At 32.1% G+C, this 15,203-nt stretch overlaps 2 protein-coding genes across 14 annotated transcripts; both read left to right on the forward strand.

Annotated features, from left to right (window-relative positions):
* Positions 1-692: 692 nt before the first annotated feature.
* On the forward strand, positions 693-8,053 carry LOC107959677 (integrin-linked protein kinase 1). 9 transcript variants are annotated; one of them, XM_016895789.2, is made up of 12 exons: positions 693-1,089; positions 1,504-1,578; positions 1,695-1,790; positions 2,260-2,345; positions 2,493-2,613; positions 3,694-3,773; positions 4,632-4,694; positions 4,831-4,949; positions 5,279-5,364; positions 6,147-6,268; positions 7,193-7,304; positions 7,624-8,053. In XM_016895789.2, the coding sequence occupies exons 1-12, from the start codon at positions 769-771 to the stop codon at positions 7,717-7,719; spliced, it is 1,377 nt and encodes a 458-aa protein (XP_016751278.2). In that variant the 5' UTR covers positions 693-768; the 3' UTR covers positions 7,720-8,053. The 9 variants fall into 9 exon arrangements, 8 of the variants coding, with proteins under 8 accessions (XP_016751278.2, XP_016751279.2, XP_040970303.1 ...); XM_016895790.2 differs by having other exon boundaries at positions 6,180-6,268; XM_041114366.1 differs by having other exon boundaries at positions 700-1,089; positions 2,260-2,613.
* Positions 8,054-9,586: 1,533 nt separating this feature from the next.
* On the forward strand, positions 9,587-14,143 carry LOC107959675 (zinc finger BED domain-containing protein RICESLEEPER 2). 5 transcript variants are annotated; one of them, XM_016895785.2, is made up of 3 exons: positions 9,587-9,746; positions 10,865-10,966; positions 11,939-14,143. In XM_016895785.2, the coding sequence occupies exon 3, from the start codon at positions 11,966-11,968 to the stop codon at positions 13,940-13,942; it is 1,977 nt and encodes a 658-aa protein (XP_016751274.2). In that variant the 5' UTR covers positions 9,587-9,746; positions 10,865-10,966; positions 11,939-11,965; the 3' UTR covers positions 13,943-14,143. The 5 variants fall into 5 exon arrangements, with proteins under 5 accessions (XP_016751274.2, XP_016751276.2, XP_016751273.2 ...); XM_016895787.2 differs by having other exon boundaries at positions 9,603-9,746; positions 10,865-10,943; XM_016895784.2 differs by having other exon boundaries at positions 9,613-9,746; positions 10,833-10,966.
* Positions 14,144-15,203: the final 1,060 nt, after the last annotated feature.

A 15,203-nucleotide genomic window follows, 5' to 3' on the forward strand; every position in this document is an offset into this window, starting at 1 on the left:
AAGAATATTTTATAATTATAGTAAATAATCATTAATAAATAAGATTTTCCCAACAATGTAATATTATTTAAATTTGATTTTAGTAATAGTTTTTTTATTTGTGATGAAAGGTTTAAAAAAATATAGTAATTTTAATATAAACTAAAAAATTTTAAATAAAATAGAAGATATTTTAGCTAATATTAGGCACATTTATAATTTTTATCTCTAATGTTTTTTATGATACAGTAAATTTAATTTTATTTTGGTGAATTACAAGAAAAAGATAAAACCGTAACAAGAATACTATTCAAATTCAAACTATACCTGAAGTGATGAACACCCTAAAATCATGGAAACAAATTATTACATGAAACTATTTTTAATTTTTAGATATGTTTTAACTTATTTTCTGTAAAAATATAATTATTTTAAAAAAATATGGAAAAACTCTTGTATAACTTATTTATACTTATAAAATCTTTAATTAAATTATGGAGGATATTTTTATTATTTTATATAAAAAATAAAATTTCAAAATTTAAACCCATGTTTTCTACCTTTATAATTTTAACCACAAAACTTTTCTAAAATATGAAGCTTTTGTATTTTTACGTAGTTAGTAAATAATAATTGTTAAATAAAACAAGGTAAAATAGAGAACAAAACAATTTAATTAATTAATTAATAAATTAAAATATAAATTCTGGCTTTGCTAAATGCACACACCTATCGAGTAACCAAATAACCACCAGAAAGGAAGGAACGACTAAACTTCTATTGCACTCAATGGACTCCACCACCGGCTGCAAGTCGCCAGTTCGATTTACCCTGGGCAAGCAATCGTCGCTGGCGCCCGACCGGGAAGGTTCGTCTCGTGGAGCCATCGAGGCGGCGATAGACCCGAGGGTGAGGCTAATGTACATGGCTAACGAGGGGGATCTGGAAGGGATTAAGGAGCTCTTGGACTCTGGCACCAATGTTAACTTCAAAGATATTGACGGTAGGACCGCCCTCCATGTCGCCGCCTGCCAGGGCCTTACTGATGTCGTCCGGTTGCTCCTTGATCGTGGCGCCGATGTCGATTCTAAAGATCGCTGGGGCAGCACTGTAACTCTCTCTCTCTATTTCTTTTTCTTTTTATAAATTCAGTTTCTTTATGTATTTTGCTAGTTGCAAAAGAATTTCGATAAATAATAACCAATACGAAGTAGAATTACTATTAATGAAAAAAAAAAGAAATGGCTGGAGTGGAAAACTACTTCTAGTTCTAGTAGAACTATTGTTCTGTACACAGTGAAATGCTGCATTTTATACTTTCTTTAAAAAAAAATTCCCCTCACACATACACATTATTTTCTTTTCTTTTTGGCATCCAAAAGCAAAGTAGTAAAAGCAATAATCAAAAGCTAACCGAAATTGTTGGTTTTCTTTCTTTGGGGATAATCGTTGAAATATGAACTACTTGGGTGATGTTGTCCTTTGATAAATAGAACTATTGAATGGATGATTTTGTCTAAACAGCCACTTGCAGATGCGGTTTACTATAAGAATCAAGATGTGATCAAGCTTTTGGAGAAGCATGGTGCAAAGCCTCCGGTATTTAATCGACCTTGTTCCTGCAGCTATTGATATTCTCTTAAATTTGTCTAGTTTCTTTTTAAATTATCAAGTGTAGCTTCATATTTAAAAGTCTCTAGTCTCTTTGATTTTAGATAGCCCCGATGCATGTTCAAAATTCTCGGGAAGTGCCAGAATATGAGATTGATCCTAGTGAACTCGACTTTTCTAACAGTGTCAATATCACAAAGGTAACCTATGAACCTTGTTGTTTTGTCTGTCAATTGCTGTAATTTATGCTTTTGATGCATTCTGATATTACTTTCTCTACCTTGGTTTACATTATCATTGAACTTGTGACGAGAAGTACATATGTTTGTGTGCTAGAGTTAGGTATTAGGTTATATCATTCTTCAGAAACCTATGGCGCCTTTTCTGTTTAACTAAAATATTCTTCATCTAATGCATTAAGACATGTATCCTTTTCAATTCTAATAAGAACTTCCATAGTTTTAATCAAAATTGAGTGTAATTCTTCTTGTATAAGTGAGTTATTTGAGAGACTTAAAGTTGTTGTAATGCTGTCTTGAAGTTGTACACAAACTTCCCCATCTTTATGTATACAGTGCACTTTGGTAAAATCCTTTTGTATAGGATACTGTATTGATCATGAACAAGTATGCTATGTCACTAAATATAAATTGTTGAATGTTAACACAGGGAACATTTCGTGTAGCTTCTTGGCGAGGCATTAAAGTTGCTGTTAAAACACTGGGAGAGGAAGTTTTTACTGATGAGGAAAAAGTGTGGGTTTGTTTAACATTATTAGTGATTTTTGTGTATGTGTGTATGTTTAATTGTTGGTCCTCTATCTCCAATTTCTTTGTATCAAATCTAATTTGTGATTTCATTTCATTTGTTTCTGGAGTTTTGATGTCTTGTTGGAATTTCAGAAAGGCATTCAGAGATGAGCTCGCATTGCTTCAGAAGATACGACATCCAAATGTTGTCCAATTTCTGGGTGCTGTAACTCAAAGCAGTCCAATGATAATTGTTACAGAATACTTACCCAAGGTTTGATTGTGTTCTGCACCACTAGAATAGCAGATTGTTGTTCACTATGTATTTTTTAACAGTTGTGTGTTTGATCATATAATGGTAACAAGTTGCACTTTTAGTTCATAAATCTTGACATGCAATTTTGTCAATTGCCATTTGTCTCTTTGCTCTGTACCTTTTATGGCACACTGCTAGCTTTATAATACTCAAAAAATTGCTTTTAGATATTTTTGGATTTTTCAGAATTTTCTTAATACAGATAAAAGGAAAACAATAGTGTTCTTATTTTGTTTTTGTTAATATGCAGAACTTTGTATGTAATTTCAATATTAATGAAATATAACTTTATTAAGGAAACTGTGAGCTGTATTTCTTAATTGCTATTTTATCAAGTTTATTAATTATAAAGTAAATGTTAGTTATCTTTATTGTATCATTTTGACTTTATGAATAATTAACTTCGAAAGTGAAGTAGAATTTGAAGTTACACCTAAAATTTTGAAGTAGTTTGGTAATTTTGGCATGGCCTTTTGGGCATTTCATTCAACCAACAAGCTACTGTTTTGATCCTTGACACTTTTTTTTACCGGAAACAATGTTAAGCCCATTTGAAATATACTTATACCCAGGCTGAGATTACATGAAAATGAGGGTATTTTAGCCTCACATATATCTGTACCAAGTTGGAATGTTAAATTCCCACCTCTTTGGGAAATGTGAGATTCTCAATTCTGGGCAGTAAATTAGATTACCAGAATGTCCAATTACTTCATATTGAGATTACTAGTTTGAACAAAATAGGGAGAAGATCCCCTCATTTAATTTACTGGTAATCTCTTGTGGCACTGTCCTTTCTTCTCTTTTAGCCCCTGATGGTGCCCTGTAGGATTAGGGAGAACCAGGATAGGAATAACTAGAAAAGGAGTTTTTCTTGGTTCTTGGACAGTTGGACTAATGTAATGTCCTTTTCTTTGGGTCGAAGAATAATAATGACCTTCTTTTTGTTGTTTTATTTTTGCACAGCAAAATTTTATATTCATTTTTTTTTACCACATCATGTATCATAAAAGTTAATTTTTGTAATTCTTTTTACAGGGAGATCTTCGAGCATATTTGAAGCTAAAAGGCGCATTGAAGCTAAAACTTGCTGTTAAGTTTGCACTTGATATTGCTAGGTTAGTTACGTGGCTGAAAATACATCTATGGATTTCATATTGATGAGCAATTTTTAAAATTTTGGGAGTAAACTACATGGATGCCTGTTGGGGTTAGGCATACAAACTGCAATTTCTTGTGAGCATTTAAATTGAGTCTTTGATTGAAATTTCAGTTAGCTTCTACCTTTTAAAAAATATTAGTTTACATGAACCATGCATTATTAGGTAGAAAGGATTGTGCTACGATGGTTTCGGTGCATCCATGAATTCTGTTAGAATTTGTTAGTTGTAACAAAGTTGTTTGTAATTTAATGAACATGAAGATTATGATAGAGATTATTAACTTCGATTACTTTAACTAAGTCACATTAGAGGAGTGTAGTGTTGGTGGTAGAAAGAAACAATTATCTGAAAGGGTAAAGTCCTTCTTTTGCTGCATAGTATGCGATTGCAAAATGGTTGTTAATGCTCTATGTAATTAATTAATGGCTCAACAGGATACATGTGTTAGTTAAAGGCAAAAAAAATGGGGAGGAACAGGTAAAATTAATGTATCAGCTATCATGTACGGATAAGTTTTAGAAGGTTGGCAGTTTCATTACAAATGCAAATCTAGTAAGACCTTCAGGCTGTTGCTATGTTATTGTATAGAAAATGGTTGTGGATTGCTGCAATGTTTGCTGTGGAGAAATCTATTCTCCACATTTTGGCTGTTTTTCTACAAGGATTCTAAGGAATATGGAATCAGCAAAAGAAGTTGTATTGCCACTGAGCAAGGGGAAGGCAACAAGCACTTTTCTGGATTTTTGTTTATTATTGCCTGCTTCATTTTGATGATTTTCTGGTACCTTAATTGAACGTTGTTACCTTTTGCAGGGGAATGAATTATTTGCATGAGCATAAACCTGAAGCAATAATTCACCGAGATCTTGAGCCTTCGTAGGTCTTCCTTCTTAAATTTATATGCTGGTTACCTTAAGTTCCTATAACTTTTTGGGCATGGACATCCATTTTTTTATTATCCAAATGGGCAAGATTTCTTAAAGCTTGTTCATTTTTATGAGTAAGATAACAGAAACATACTGCGGGATGATTCTGGGCATTTGAAAGTTGCTGACTTTGGAGTCAGCAAGCTGCTCAAGGTTGCAAACAGAGTTAAAGAAGACAAACCTGTGACATCTCAAGAGACTTCTTGTAAGTTTTCTACACTGGGCAAAACTCTTTATCCTCCATCGTTATCTATTTATACTTGGGGTTTTGCTTGTGAATTATTGGACTAGCCATCTGATTTGGCCTTTGTTGAGAAAATCAGAGGCAGGTAGCAGGATTTGTTGTTTTGATTCCTAATTAACTGTTTGATTAACTTGTTTACTGGAGAAGTGTGTTAAAATGATGACTAAAGATGTTTGTTTCATGTCATCTTTCAAATTTTGCATTTTAATTTGAATCAAATAATTGAAAGCTAAGTATCCTTTCTTTTTTAATGGTAAATACATCATGATGTATCAATCCTTCCTGAGCAGGGAGATATGTGGCACCTGAAGTTTATAGGAATGAAGAGTATGATACTAAAGTTGATGTGTTTTCATTTGCTTTGATATTACAAGAGGTTAGAGTTCTTCTCCCCCAACTCAAAAGCTTATATTGCAAGTTGCAGTGTTGCTAATACTTGTGTAACTAGTAACTTAAACTCAAGGAGCAAGTGGCAGTCTTAGAAACTCGTCCCAACTCTAGACAAAGAAGAATCATGCAATCTTTTTTTCCTTTTTTTTAGGCCTCTAATAGTTGATTTTATAAGAAGATTTCACCTGAGCCTGCTCATTTCATTTTCCCCAAAATTTGAAGCCTTCTACAATAGATGACAATTGCATAAGACTTAAGCTAGAACTACTGTATATCTATTCTAACTGAAATTCATTTATGATGTCAAAGGTTGAAGGGATATCAGAACTCAAAATGTGGGATTTATAGATATATTTTTGTTTGTTTTGTTTAAAAACATTAGTAATAGTTTCTACAGATCTTTCTTTATTTTTTGAACTTTTTCTCTTGTTTATCCTTATTCAATAGTTGCTTTATTTTTGATGTCTCGGAGTAATATCTGATCTCTATTTAAGGTTTTTTTCCAACAGTGTAGTTTAGCATTTGGGGTTAAAGAGAAAATCTTGTCAAGTCTAGAAGAATTTCTAACATCAAGAAACCCTCATCTCATCTCATCTCATCTCATCTCCCCTTTTCTTTTTGTTTCTTTTGGGTGTTTAGGGGAAGGGAGGATATTTCGATAAAAGTTGCATGCATGAGATCTATAGGGTTTCTTTCTGCTTATTATATTACCGAATCTATCTGATACATGTAGAAGTTGCAATAACATATCATCTATCATTGCTCTAGATGATTGAAGGTTTTCCACCATTTCATGCACAGCAAGAATATGAAGTTCCTAAAGCATATGTTGAGAATGAGCGCCCACCATTTCGAGCTCCTGCAAAGTGCTATGCTTATGGATTAAGAGAGTAAGTCCTTCACCTTGTTTTATCTATGCTTGTACATCATTTCAGAATGCATCAATGATTTTAGAAAAGCCTTGTTGCCACTTGGAAAGCATAATGTGAACTACATGTATGGTTAACCCATTTATCTGAGCCAAAATAAAGAAGGAAATTTATCTTTTATTCTTGTCTACTTTAAAATTTCTATTTCTATTTGTGGGGCTGCTGCAAACGTTATTTGTAATGCATATTTGAAGTTTATTGCTTTTTCATGCATAGTATCTCTTGTTAATATTGAACAAATCAGGATCATAGATAGATATTCATTGGTGAGAGCAAACTGCAGTAACATAACCATACCTTTGACACCATTTGGGTTTGAACTGCTTATACTTTGAAATGCTGGAGACTTGAAGAAGGTGGTGAGGGGGAAGGGAGGGGGGTGGATGAGGAAAATCAAGTGTTGCTTGATAGCCGTATGGGTAATTGTTCAGCCTTAAATTTACTAATGTAGTACCTGTAGCACAGAAAAAGTAGTAACAGGGGATTCAGAGATGGCTGTTTTCTTCCTCATCCTTGTTTTTAAGATAAGTTTGACAAGTTTTGAAAGGAAAGTCAATCCATCTTCTTGCCCAGGTTTACAGAACCGGTTCGGTGGTCAAACCGGTCAGGCCACCAGTTTGCCTGTTCGTACGGTTCAATTAAATAAATCATTAAAAATTTCATAATAAAAAAAAAAAACGGTTCAAGTGCTTTTTTAGCCTGGTTCAACTAGTTTGTGCCAGTTCACAGGTCAACTGGTCTGATATCTCTCTCTGGACTGGTACCCCAGTTGGTTCTCAGTCTGACTCGCTGGTCCAGTCTGGTTCCAACAACCAAGCTTCTTGCCGTCCTTATTAGATTTTTCTTCTCTGCTTACTAAAATACACCAGTTTACGTTTTCTGCAGTTTAATTGAGGAATGCTGGAGTGAGGAGCCATTCAGGAGACCAACATTCAGGCAGATAATAACAAGGCTAGATGACATAAATAACCAACTTGCACATAAGGGGAATTGGAAGGTTTTTTCCCTCTCTTTTTCTCTGTTTTAGATTCTGGCATACACAGTTTGTAAATAGGTTTGTGCCTGCAGTTTTGTTCAAAAACCAACTTCTTGTCTTTTTGTGTCATATCTTCATCTTTCCTAATCCTGCATAGAAAGGTAGACTGATTCCTCAGTGATAAAAGATGGCTTTCATGGTCTAAGCTGGTTTTGGCTTTGAGTCTTATGGAACCTTTAGGTGGCTTGACACGTTTCTTACATTCCTATTATCAGTAAAAACATTTAGCTAGCTTGATGGTGAATGTTACAGTAAGTTACTGTGTTCTATCATCGTACAGGTTGGACCGCTCAAATGTCTAAAGAATTTCGAGAATATGCTGAAGAGAGATCGTCTAAATCCTAGTAGTCGTACAACTCGCGCCACAACCAGATGATGAATTTGTAAAAGCTTGTTCTTTGTCTTTTAGTGGCTTTTGGTTCATACTAGTTCTCATATTGCAATTAAACTAATTGAATTGGTGGGAGCCTTTTGGATTGGGAAAGAGAAGCCCAAAAAAAAAAAAAAAAAAAAGAAAACGAAGAAGAAATATGGCATGAGAGAATGAAATATGAGTTTGTGAGTGAAGACATTAGACTGTTTACGTACACTACAATTTGCATTTTTTAGTAGTGTAATTTTGCATAAGATTTTTGGTCCTTTGAAATTGACTTGTTTTTGTGATAGAGTTGAATGAAATTAAAAAGTAGCCCTGAATCTCAAAAGTTAAATTTCAGTTTGATTTGGTACAATAGTTTATATAGAAATTTATGTTGTTTTCACATATCACTAACATTTAATATTTAGTTATTGCATACAAAAGCTTCTATGTTTATTTATTTGTTTTATTAAAACGTCCATAATTAAACAAAAGCTTCTTTTGATTGGTTGACTATGAGATTGGTTATTAAAGCTGTGTTTGAATTTTAAACAATTATTGAAGATGTTTGACTAAATATATATATATGATATTCATAAAATTAAGAAAAAAAGTTAAAACAATTATATTCTAACAATAATCTTATTAATAAAATGGTAAAAATATATATAATATATATCATAATATTATTTGTTTGTTTGTTTCTTATTTTTGGTACTATTTATTTATTATTGACATTAATCTAATAGTATAGTGGATATTAAACATTTAAATTTTTGTAAAGTTTATATAAATATTGTAATTAACTAATTGGTTGTTTTATATCTAAATGACTTGTTTTGAGTAATAAGTTAGAGAGAAAGAACAATCAACAATAGAAAAATACATATGCTATGATTATTCTTTAAGAAAAAGAAAGAAAGTGTAAGGGCATAAAAGTTGAAGAGAGTTGTCTCTTGGGTCACAGGAACTCGTATCTCCACCTTACTTTTGTTTTGGTGCATCAGTTCTTCAATCTCTGTGTAATGGTGTTAACCAAACACCAATATAATTACAATTAATAGATAAAAAATCCACTGCAATCAAAATTAAAGTTTAAAGTGTATAATTGAATTAAAATAAATTTTTCATATACCGATTTAATATTTTTTTTATTTCTCCATTAAATTAAAATAGATATGTATTGATAAATTACAATATGGTAAATTTGGAGAAATTGTTAATTTTAAAAAATATTTAAAAAAATGTATCGTTTTTTCGATATTTAGGAAAATAGGTCAATTTTTGGGGAGAAACATAAAAGAATTTTCGTCTTTCTCTCTTCAAAATCGACCTATTTCTCTAATTATCATATAAATTGAACCATTTCCATACTTTTATTTCTTCAAATAAATTTGAATTGTTTCAGCTTGGTTTTTGTTCTCATAGTTAATATATAAAATATAACTATAACTTGAGAAATTTAGAATTAGAATTTAAATATCAATTATTATAATTTTGTAAATATACAATTTAAAATTAATTATTATAACTAACAATTTTTGGAAATAACTTTCAAAATAAAAGGTAGGTATAAAATAATATAAACATAACAAAAATATACAAATCTACTTTATTATTAAAATTTTTTATATATAATAAGAATATAACTTTTTTTTAGTTCAAAGTATATTAAAAAATATGACAATTTTGTAATTTTTTATTTCTAATAATAATTCATATATATTTTTTTAAAAATAAAACATGAAGCCAAAAATAATTAATTATATTGGGGTAAATTGTTGACAAGTTCATACTTAGACTTAGTAAATCAATTAATTTATCTTAAATTCGTAGCCGTCAGATGAATAAAAGAGAATATTGGGCGTTGGATTGAAAGTGGTATAGAAGTAGTGTTAGATAAATAAAAGCAGAGTTGTCTTCACGGCCGCTAATTCTATTTCTCTGTTTCCTTCACTCCGTTCCCTCTTCACCCCCAGAACCCGCTTCTCGACCCGATCCGACACCCGCAAATAAAACCCATTAGAATCTACTGTTCCCTATCGGTATTACCTTCTTCCCCCTTTTTATTCATATATAATTTTGGTTTTGGTTGTGTTATTAACGAAATGTGCTTGCTTGCTTTGTGATTTTTATTTATTTATTCTATTAATTTTGCTTTCTCTCATGCATGCTATCATGGTGAAATGAATGGTAATTTTGCGGGGTTTTCTTTTTCCTTTCGTTTTATCTTTTAAATGGAAATATAATTGGTTGTGATTCTTGCGTTCTTGCTCTAAATTGGAAAAAAAAGAAATTAATTTGATTTTTTTTTCTACTCAAGATTTGTTTTTCTTTTTCTTTTTTACGTTACTTTTAGAAGCAGAAATTAAGGAGCAAAGGCAACTAATTGAACTGCATAATAGTTGTATATTTTGTTGAATGTATGATCCTTATAGAATGGGATTTCTTTTAAAAACTTACAAGGGAATAGAGAAAAAAATTATGGAAAGAAAAAGTTATTAAATCTTTCATAGGTGCTGTTTTTCTGATTGTTCCATTAAACTGCTATTTTATGATAAAATTATCATTGGTGATACTAATAACTTGTTATGTTGTATATTTAAGAGATGTCTGAGACTTGGGTAATTTACATTCTAGTTCATTCAACTTAGTATTAGTTTTCATGAATTCCACAAACCTTAAATTTTATCAAATTATACAACTTCTAGTATTAATAAATTAAGTCACTTGTGCTAACTTCTGTAAGTAAATTTAATGGAAAAGTTGATTCAGCATGCATTCGTGACTTATTTTTTATGCCTCATCAAGATAATACATTAAAAGTTTATTCAACTTGCATACATGGCCTTTTTTTTTCTTTTTTCTTTTTTGTTTAAATTTTAAAGACTGTTTTCGGTTTTCCTTTCTTAAGTGGACCCTAATGCCGGCATGGAAGATATTTTACTTAAAATGCTAGCAAGGAATTATCTTGATGACATGTAAAAAAATAAACCATATGCATGTGCAAGCTAATTTAACTTTTCCATAAGAATTACTTAACAAAGTTAGCATAAATCACCTATATGAAAGTTGATGTCAAGTTTAATTACTCAGAATGTAAATTGCGCTTGAAATTTTGTTCTTTTCAGTTTATATGGTATCAAATATATTATGCATGTAGGCGAATTCCAAGGCCTTTGGCTACTTGTAATTGACAACTATGCAACCAAAACCAGCTTGTCTTTGATCTGATTTCCAAGGTTTGTTTGCAATGGACAATCATGTAAGTTTCAATAAAATGTTAATTAGTTTTGTTCTTCACTGATGTTTGGAGAATACTTTTTGCTAATTTTTTCTTGGACTAAATCAGTACATTGAGTTGCTTATGTTCTATGCAAGTTCAGACCATTTAATTGTTTTCTGCTTTTTCCAAAATAATTATATGCATTAACAAAACCTGGAAATGGAAGGGACAATTATTATATCCATACTTCATTATGCTTTGTGTAATAACTAGAGGCAAAGCTAGGAATTTGGTGTTGGGGGGCCGAAGTAAAATAGTAAAAGTTTGGGGTCAAAGGTAAAAAAAAATGCTTAAAAAGGACTTAAATTTGAATACTTTATAACTGAAAAAGACTAAAATTGATATTTTACCACTTAGCTAGGGGGGACCAAGGCCATTGCCTGCCTCCTCTAGCTATGCCCCCTGGTAATAACCAAATACACTTGTCTTCTATGAAAGTTTTCTTGCAAATACAGTGCAAGTTTAAACATCCTTTCCTATTGCAACCACTTATAAGCTCAGATGTTCTTGCTTTTCAGGTCTTAAGTCATTTTGTCTTCTCTATTACCTTAGAATATAGATTACAAGCACTTATTGATGATTTCCTTTGTTTTAGTAGCATGTAAAAGAAAAATGGCCCTGGGAATTGTCATTGCCTCTGTCCTGTAGTGTTAAGACTTTATCATTAATTCTATGGGACCCATGAAAACGTTAACACACAATTATAGTTATGGTTCTGTTATAGATGTATCAATGTTTTGCTGAGCCATCCTCTGTAAAAGCGATGAGCATTTCAACTGTTTTGAATAATTTTGGATATTGAGTTGTTGTGACATCCTCTATATATATTCTATTATTTCTTCCTATAAAAAATGTGGCTTTTTTCTTGGGGCTTCATGGCTGCAACCTTTTTCTCCTTTGTTGGAAGTTGTATTAATTATAGAAGGTACTAAGTTTGTTTTGAATATGCAGATATTTGCCAAACATTAGGTTCATGTGATGGATATGTCTGATGCAGTCATAGTAAATTCGAGCAGATTGAAATCTATTGTCTGGAATGACTTCGATAGGGTTAAAAAGGGTGACACATTTGTGGCCATTTGTAGGCATTGTAAGAAGAAGCTTAGTGGATCAAGTACTAGTGGAACCTCGCATCTGAGGAACCATTTAATTAGGTGTCAAAGAAGATCCAATCATGGTGTAGCTCAATACTTTTCTGCTAAAGATAAGAAAAAGGAAGGTTCTCTTGCCCTTGTAACTATTGATCAAGAGCAGAAGAACGATGAAGTGCTTAGCATTGTGAATCTTAGATATGAACAGGAGCAGATTAAAAGTGAGCATGTTGGCATTGGTAGTAATAGCTTGGATCAAAGGCGGAGCCAGTTTGATCTTGCCCGCATGATCATATTGCATAACTATCCTTTGGCTATGGTGGAGCATGTTGGGTTCAAGATTTTTGTCAGGAATCTACAGCCTTTGTTTGAACTTGCGACTCGTAATAAAGTTGAAGCTGATTGCATGGAAATCTATGCGAAGGAGAAGCAAAAGGTGTATGAAATTTTTGATAAGTTGCCTGGAAAAATCAGTGTATCTGCTGATGTGTGGACTGCTTCTGAAGATGATGCTGCATACCTGAGTTTGGCAGCACACTATATCGATGAGAATTGGCAGTTAAAAAAGAAGAATTTGAATTTTGTTACTATTGATCCTTCTTATACAGAAGACATGCATTCAGAAGTTATAATGAATTGTCTGATGGATTGGGATATAGATCGTAAGTTGTTCTCTATGATATTTGATAGTTTTACCAGTGATAACATTGTTGAAAGAATCAGAGATCGGCTGTCCCAAAATAGGTTCCTTTATTGTAATGGTCAACTATTTGATGTTCGATGTGCCGTAGATCTTCTCAATCGTATGGCTCATGATGCCTTGGAAGCTCTCTGTGAGATTACCCAGAAAATACGGGAAAGCATTCGCTATGTTAAAAGTTCAGAAGCAACACAAGCTACTTTCAATGAGCTGGCTGATGAAGTTCAGGTTGAAACTAAAAAATGCCTATGTATTGACAATCCATTGAAATGGAACTCGACATATTTTATGCTAGAAGCTGCCTTAGAATACAGGAAAGTTTTCTCCTGTCTACGAGATCGTGACCCTGTCAACATGAAGTTTCTACTATCTGATCCTGAATGGGATAGACTGATTACCGTTACTAGCTTCTTAAAGCTGTTTGTTGAAGTTACTAATGTTTTTACAAGAAGCAAGTATCCAACTGCAAATATATTTTTCCCTGAGATATGTGATATTCACTTGCAGTTGATTGAATGGTGCAAGAATCCTGATGAATATATTAGTTCGTTGGCTCTAAAGATGAGAAAGAAGTTTGAAGAGTACTGGTATAAGTGCAGTTCGGGTTTGGCAGTTGCAGCTATGTTAGATCCTCGATTCAAAATGAAGCTCTTGGAGTATTACTACCCACAGCTATATGGTGATAGTGCCACAGAGCTTATTGATGATGTTTTTGAGTGTATTAAATCACTTTACAATGAACATTCTATCGTCTCCCCATTAGCATCTTCTATCGATCAGGGACTGGATTGGCAAGCAAGTGGTATTTCCGGTTCTGGAAAAGATTCTAGGGATAGGTTGATGGGGTTTGACAAGTACCTTCACGAAACTTGTCAAGCTGAGGGCTCTAGTTCTGATTTAGACAAGTACCTGGAGGAACCACTGTTTCCCCGAAACGTTGATTTCAACGTATTGAATTGGTGGAAGGTTCACACTCCACGGTATCCTATTCTATCTATGATGGCACGCAATATTCTAGGAATTCCTATATCCAAAGTTGCAGCAGAATCAAGATTTGACACCGGAGGAAGGGTGCTTGATCATAACTGGAGCTCATTGCCTCCAACTACAATTCAAGCCCTCATGTGTTCGCAAGATTGGATACGGAGTGGACTTGAGAGCTAGTTTCAGAGGAAGAAGATGAGGTGGGAGGTTAGCACCAATTTTTGTGTAGCTGCTATTTTGTCAATAACTTTTGGTTCTTGCTGGGTTTGATTTTAAGAAATTTTAGGGGTTATTATTATAAAACACCATATTTATGCTGCTCTAAGAATATGTTGTAAGTGAGTTAGTTGTACAGTGTATAACTATTAAAGCCTTACTTTACTCCGCCGTCTGTCTTGATGCTTGTTTCTACATCACAGTGATGCGAAGTTAAGGTATAAATAAACAAGATGCTAAGCTTCTCAAACCTGAATTTAGCTCAACAATTCCATATTGAATTCATCTAAATGAATTACCTCTATTAGAAAGGTTGGATTGCTAGATTTGTAAATTTTGTGTAATTGGCTAATGGTTTAATTATTACAATAGTTATAATTACAGTTGATTTAAAGCTTACTTTATAAGTTTTCATCCTAAACAAAGCCAAGTGATTCATCTCCTAATAGGAAACCTCAAACCCTCAACTAGATTAGATTACAATGTAGGTAAAATTATTTATAAAAAATTTGATTCTGACTTTAGTTTAAACAATAAAATTTAAAACTATAATTAGCATAATGTTTTACTGCACTCTCAAATAAAAATGCAGAATTTAAACTTTAGAGACAATGTTGTCAATAAAAACAATTACCAATTTTGAACATTGACGATAAAATGGACATGAAGAATATCCAAAAAAAAAATTCTTTAGTTTAAATATTATAATTCACATTATGTATATGTTTTTATCTAAATTTATCAAAATATAAAAAGACATAAATACCATTAAAATAATATTTATTGTTTTATAAAAAGAATGGATAACTCCAATTTAATCAAAGTTTTAATATATAATATAGATACGAACATGCGTACCCATGTGATAAATGCATATTATAAATAATAAAATATATGATTAATAATTAATAATGTTAAAATATGTAGTGTAAAATAGTATAATAATTTTATTATGAACATAAATATATATTCTTGAAGAAATAGCATAAATATTAAATAGAAAGATAATGCTTGTCAACAACTTTTTGACTTAATGACAAGAGCATTATATTGTAGGCACGAGAGTTTGAGTTCAATTTCGAGCAAACCTCATTCCTCTCCCTCAATGACTTTATAAGGGTTAAAGAGAGATTATTATTTGGCATATAATAAATAAATGTATAATTTGAAACTAAAAATAATAACATATATACAACTAGTTTGGATTCCTGCGGTGCACAGGTTA

The sequence above is a fragment of the Gossypium hirsutum genome, chromosome A05 (assembly GCF_007990345.1).
Source record: "Gossypium hirsutum isolate 1008001.06 chromosome A05, Gossypium_hirsutum_v2.1, whole genome shotgun sequence".
Lineage (NCBI taxonomy): Eukaryota > Viridiplantae > Streptophyta > Magnoliopsida > Malvales > Malvaceae > Gossypium > Gossypium hirsutum.

Excerpts from the sequence above, each read along its gene's own strand:
- LOC107959677 (XM_041114366.1), top strand. The coding sequence starts at position 769 with ATGGACTCCACCACCGGCTGCAAGTCGCCAGTTCGATTTACCCTGGGC. Across the intron at positions 1,090-1,503 it reads AAGATCGCTGGGGCAGCACT|CCACTTGCAGATGCGGTTTA; the intron begins GTAACTCTCTCT and ends TTGTCTAAACAG. Across the intron at positions 1,579-1,694 it reads AGCATGGTGCAAAGCCTCCG|ATAGCCCCGATGCATGTTCA; the intron begins GTATTTAATCGA and ends CTTTGATTTTAG.
- LOC107959675 (XM_016895785.2), top strand. The coding sequence starts at position 11,966 with ATGGATATGTCTGATGCAGTCATAGTAAATTCGAGCAGATTGAAATCT.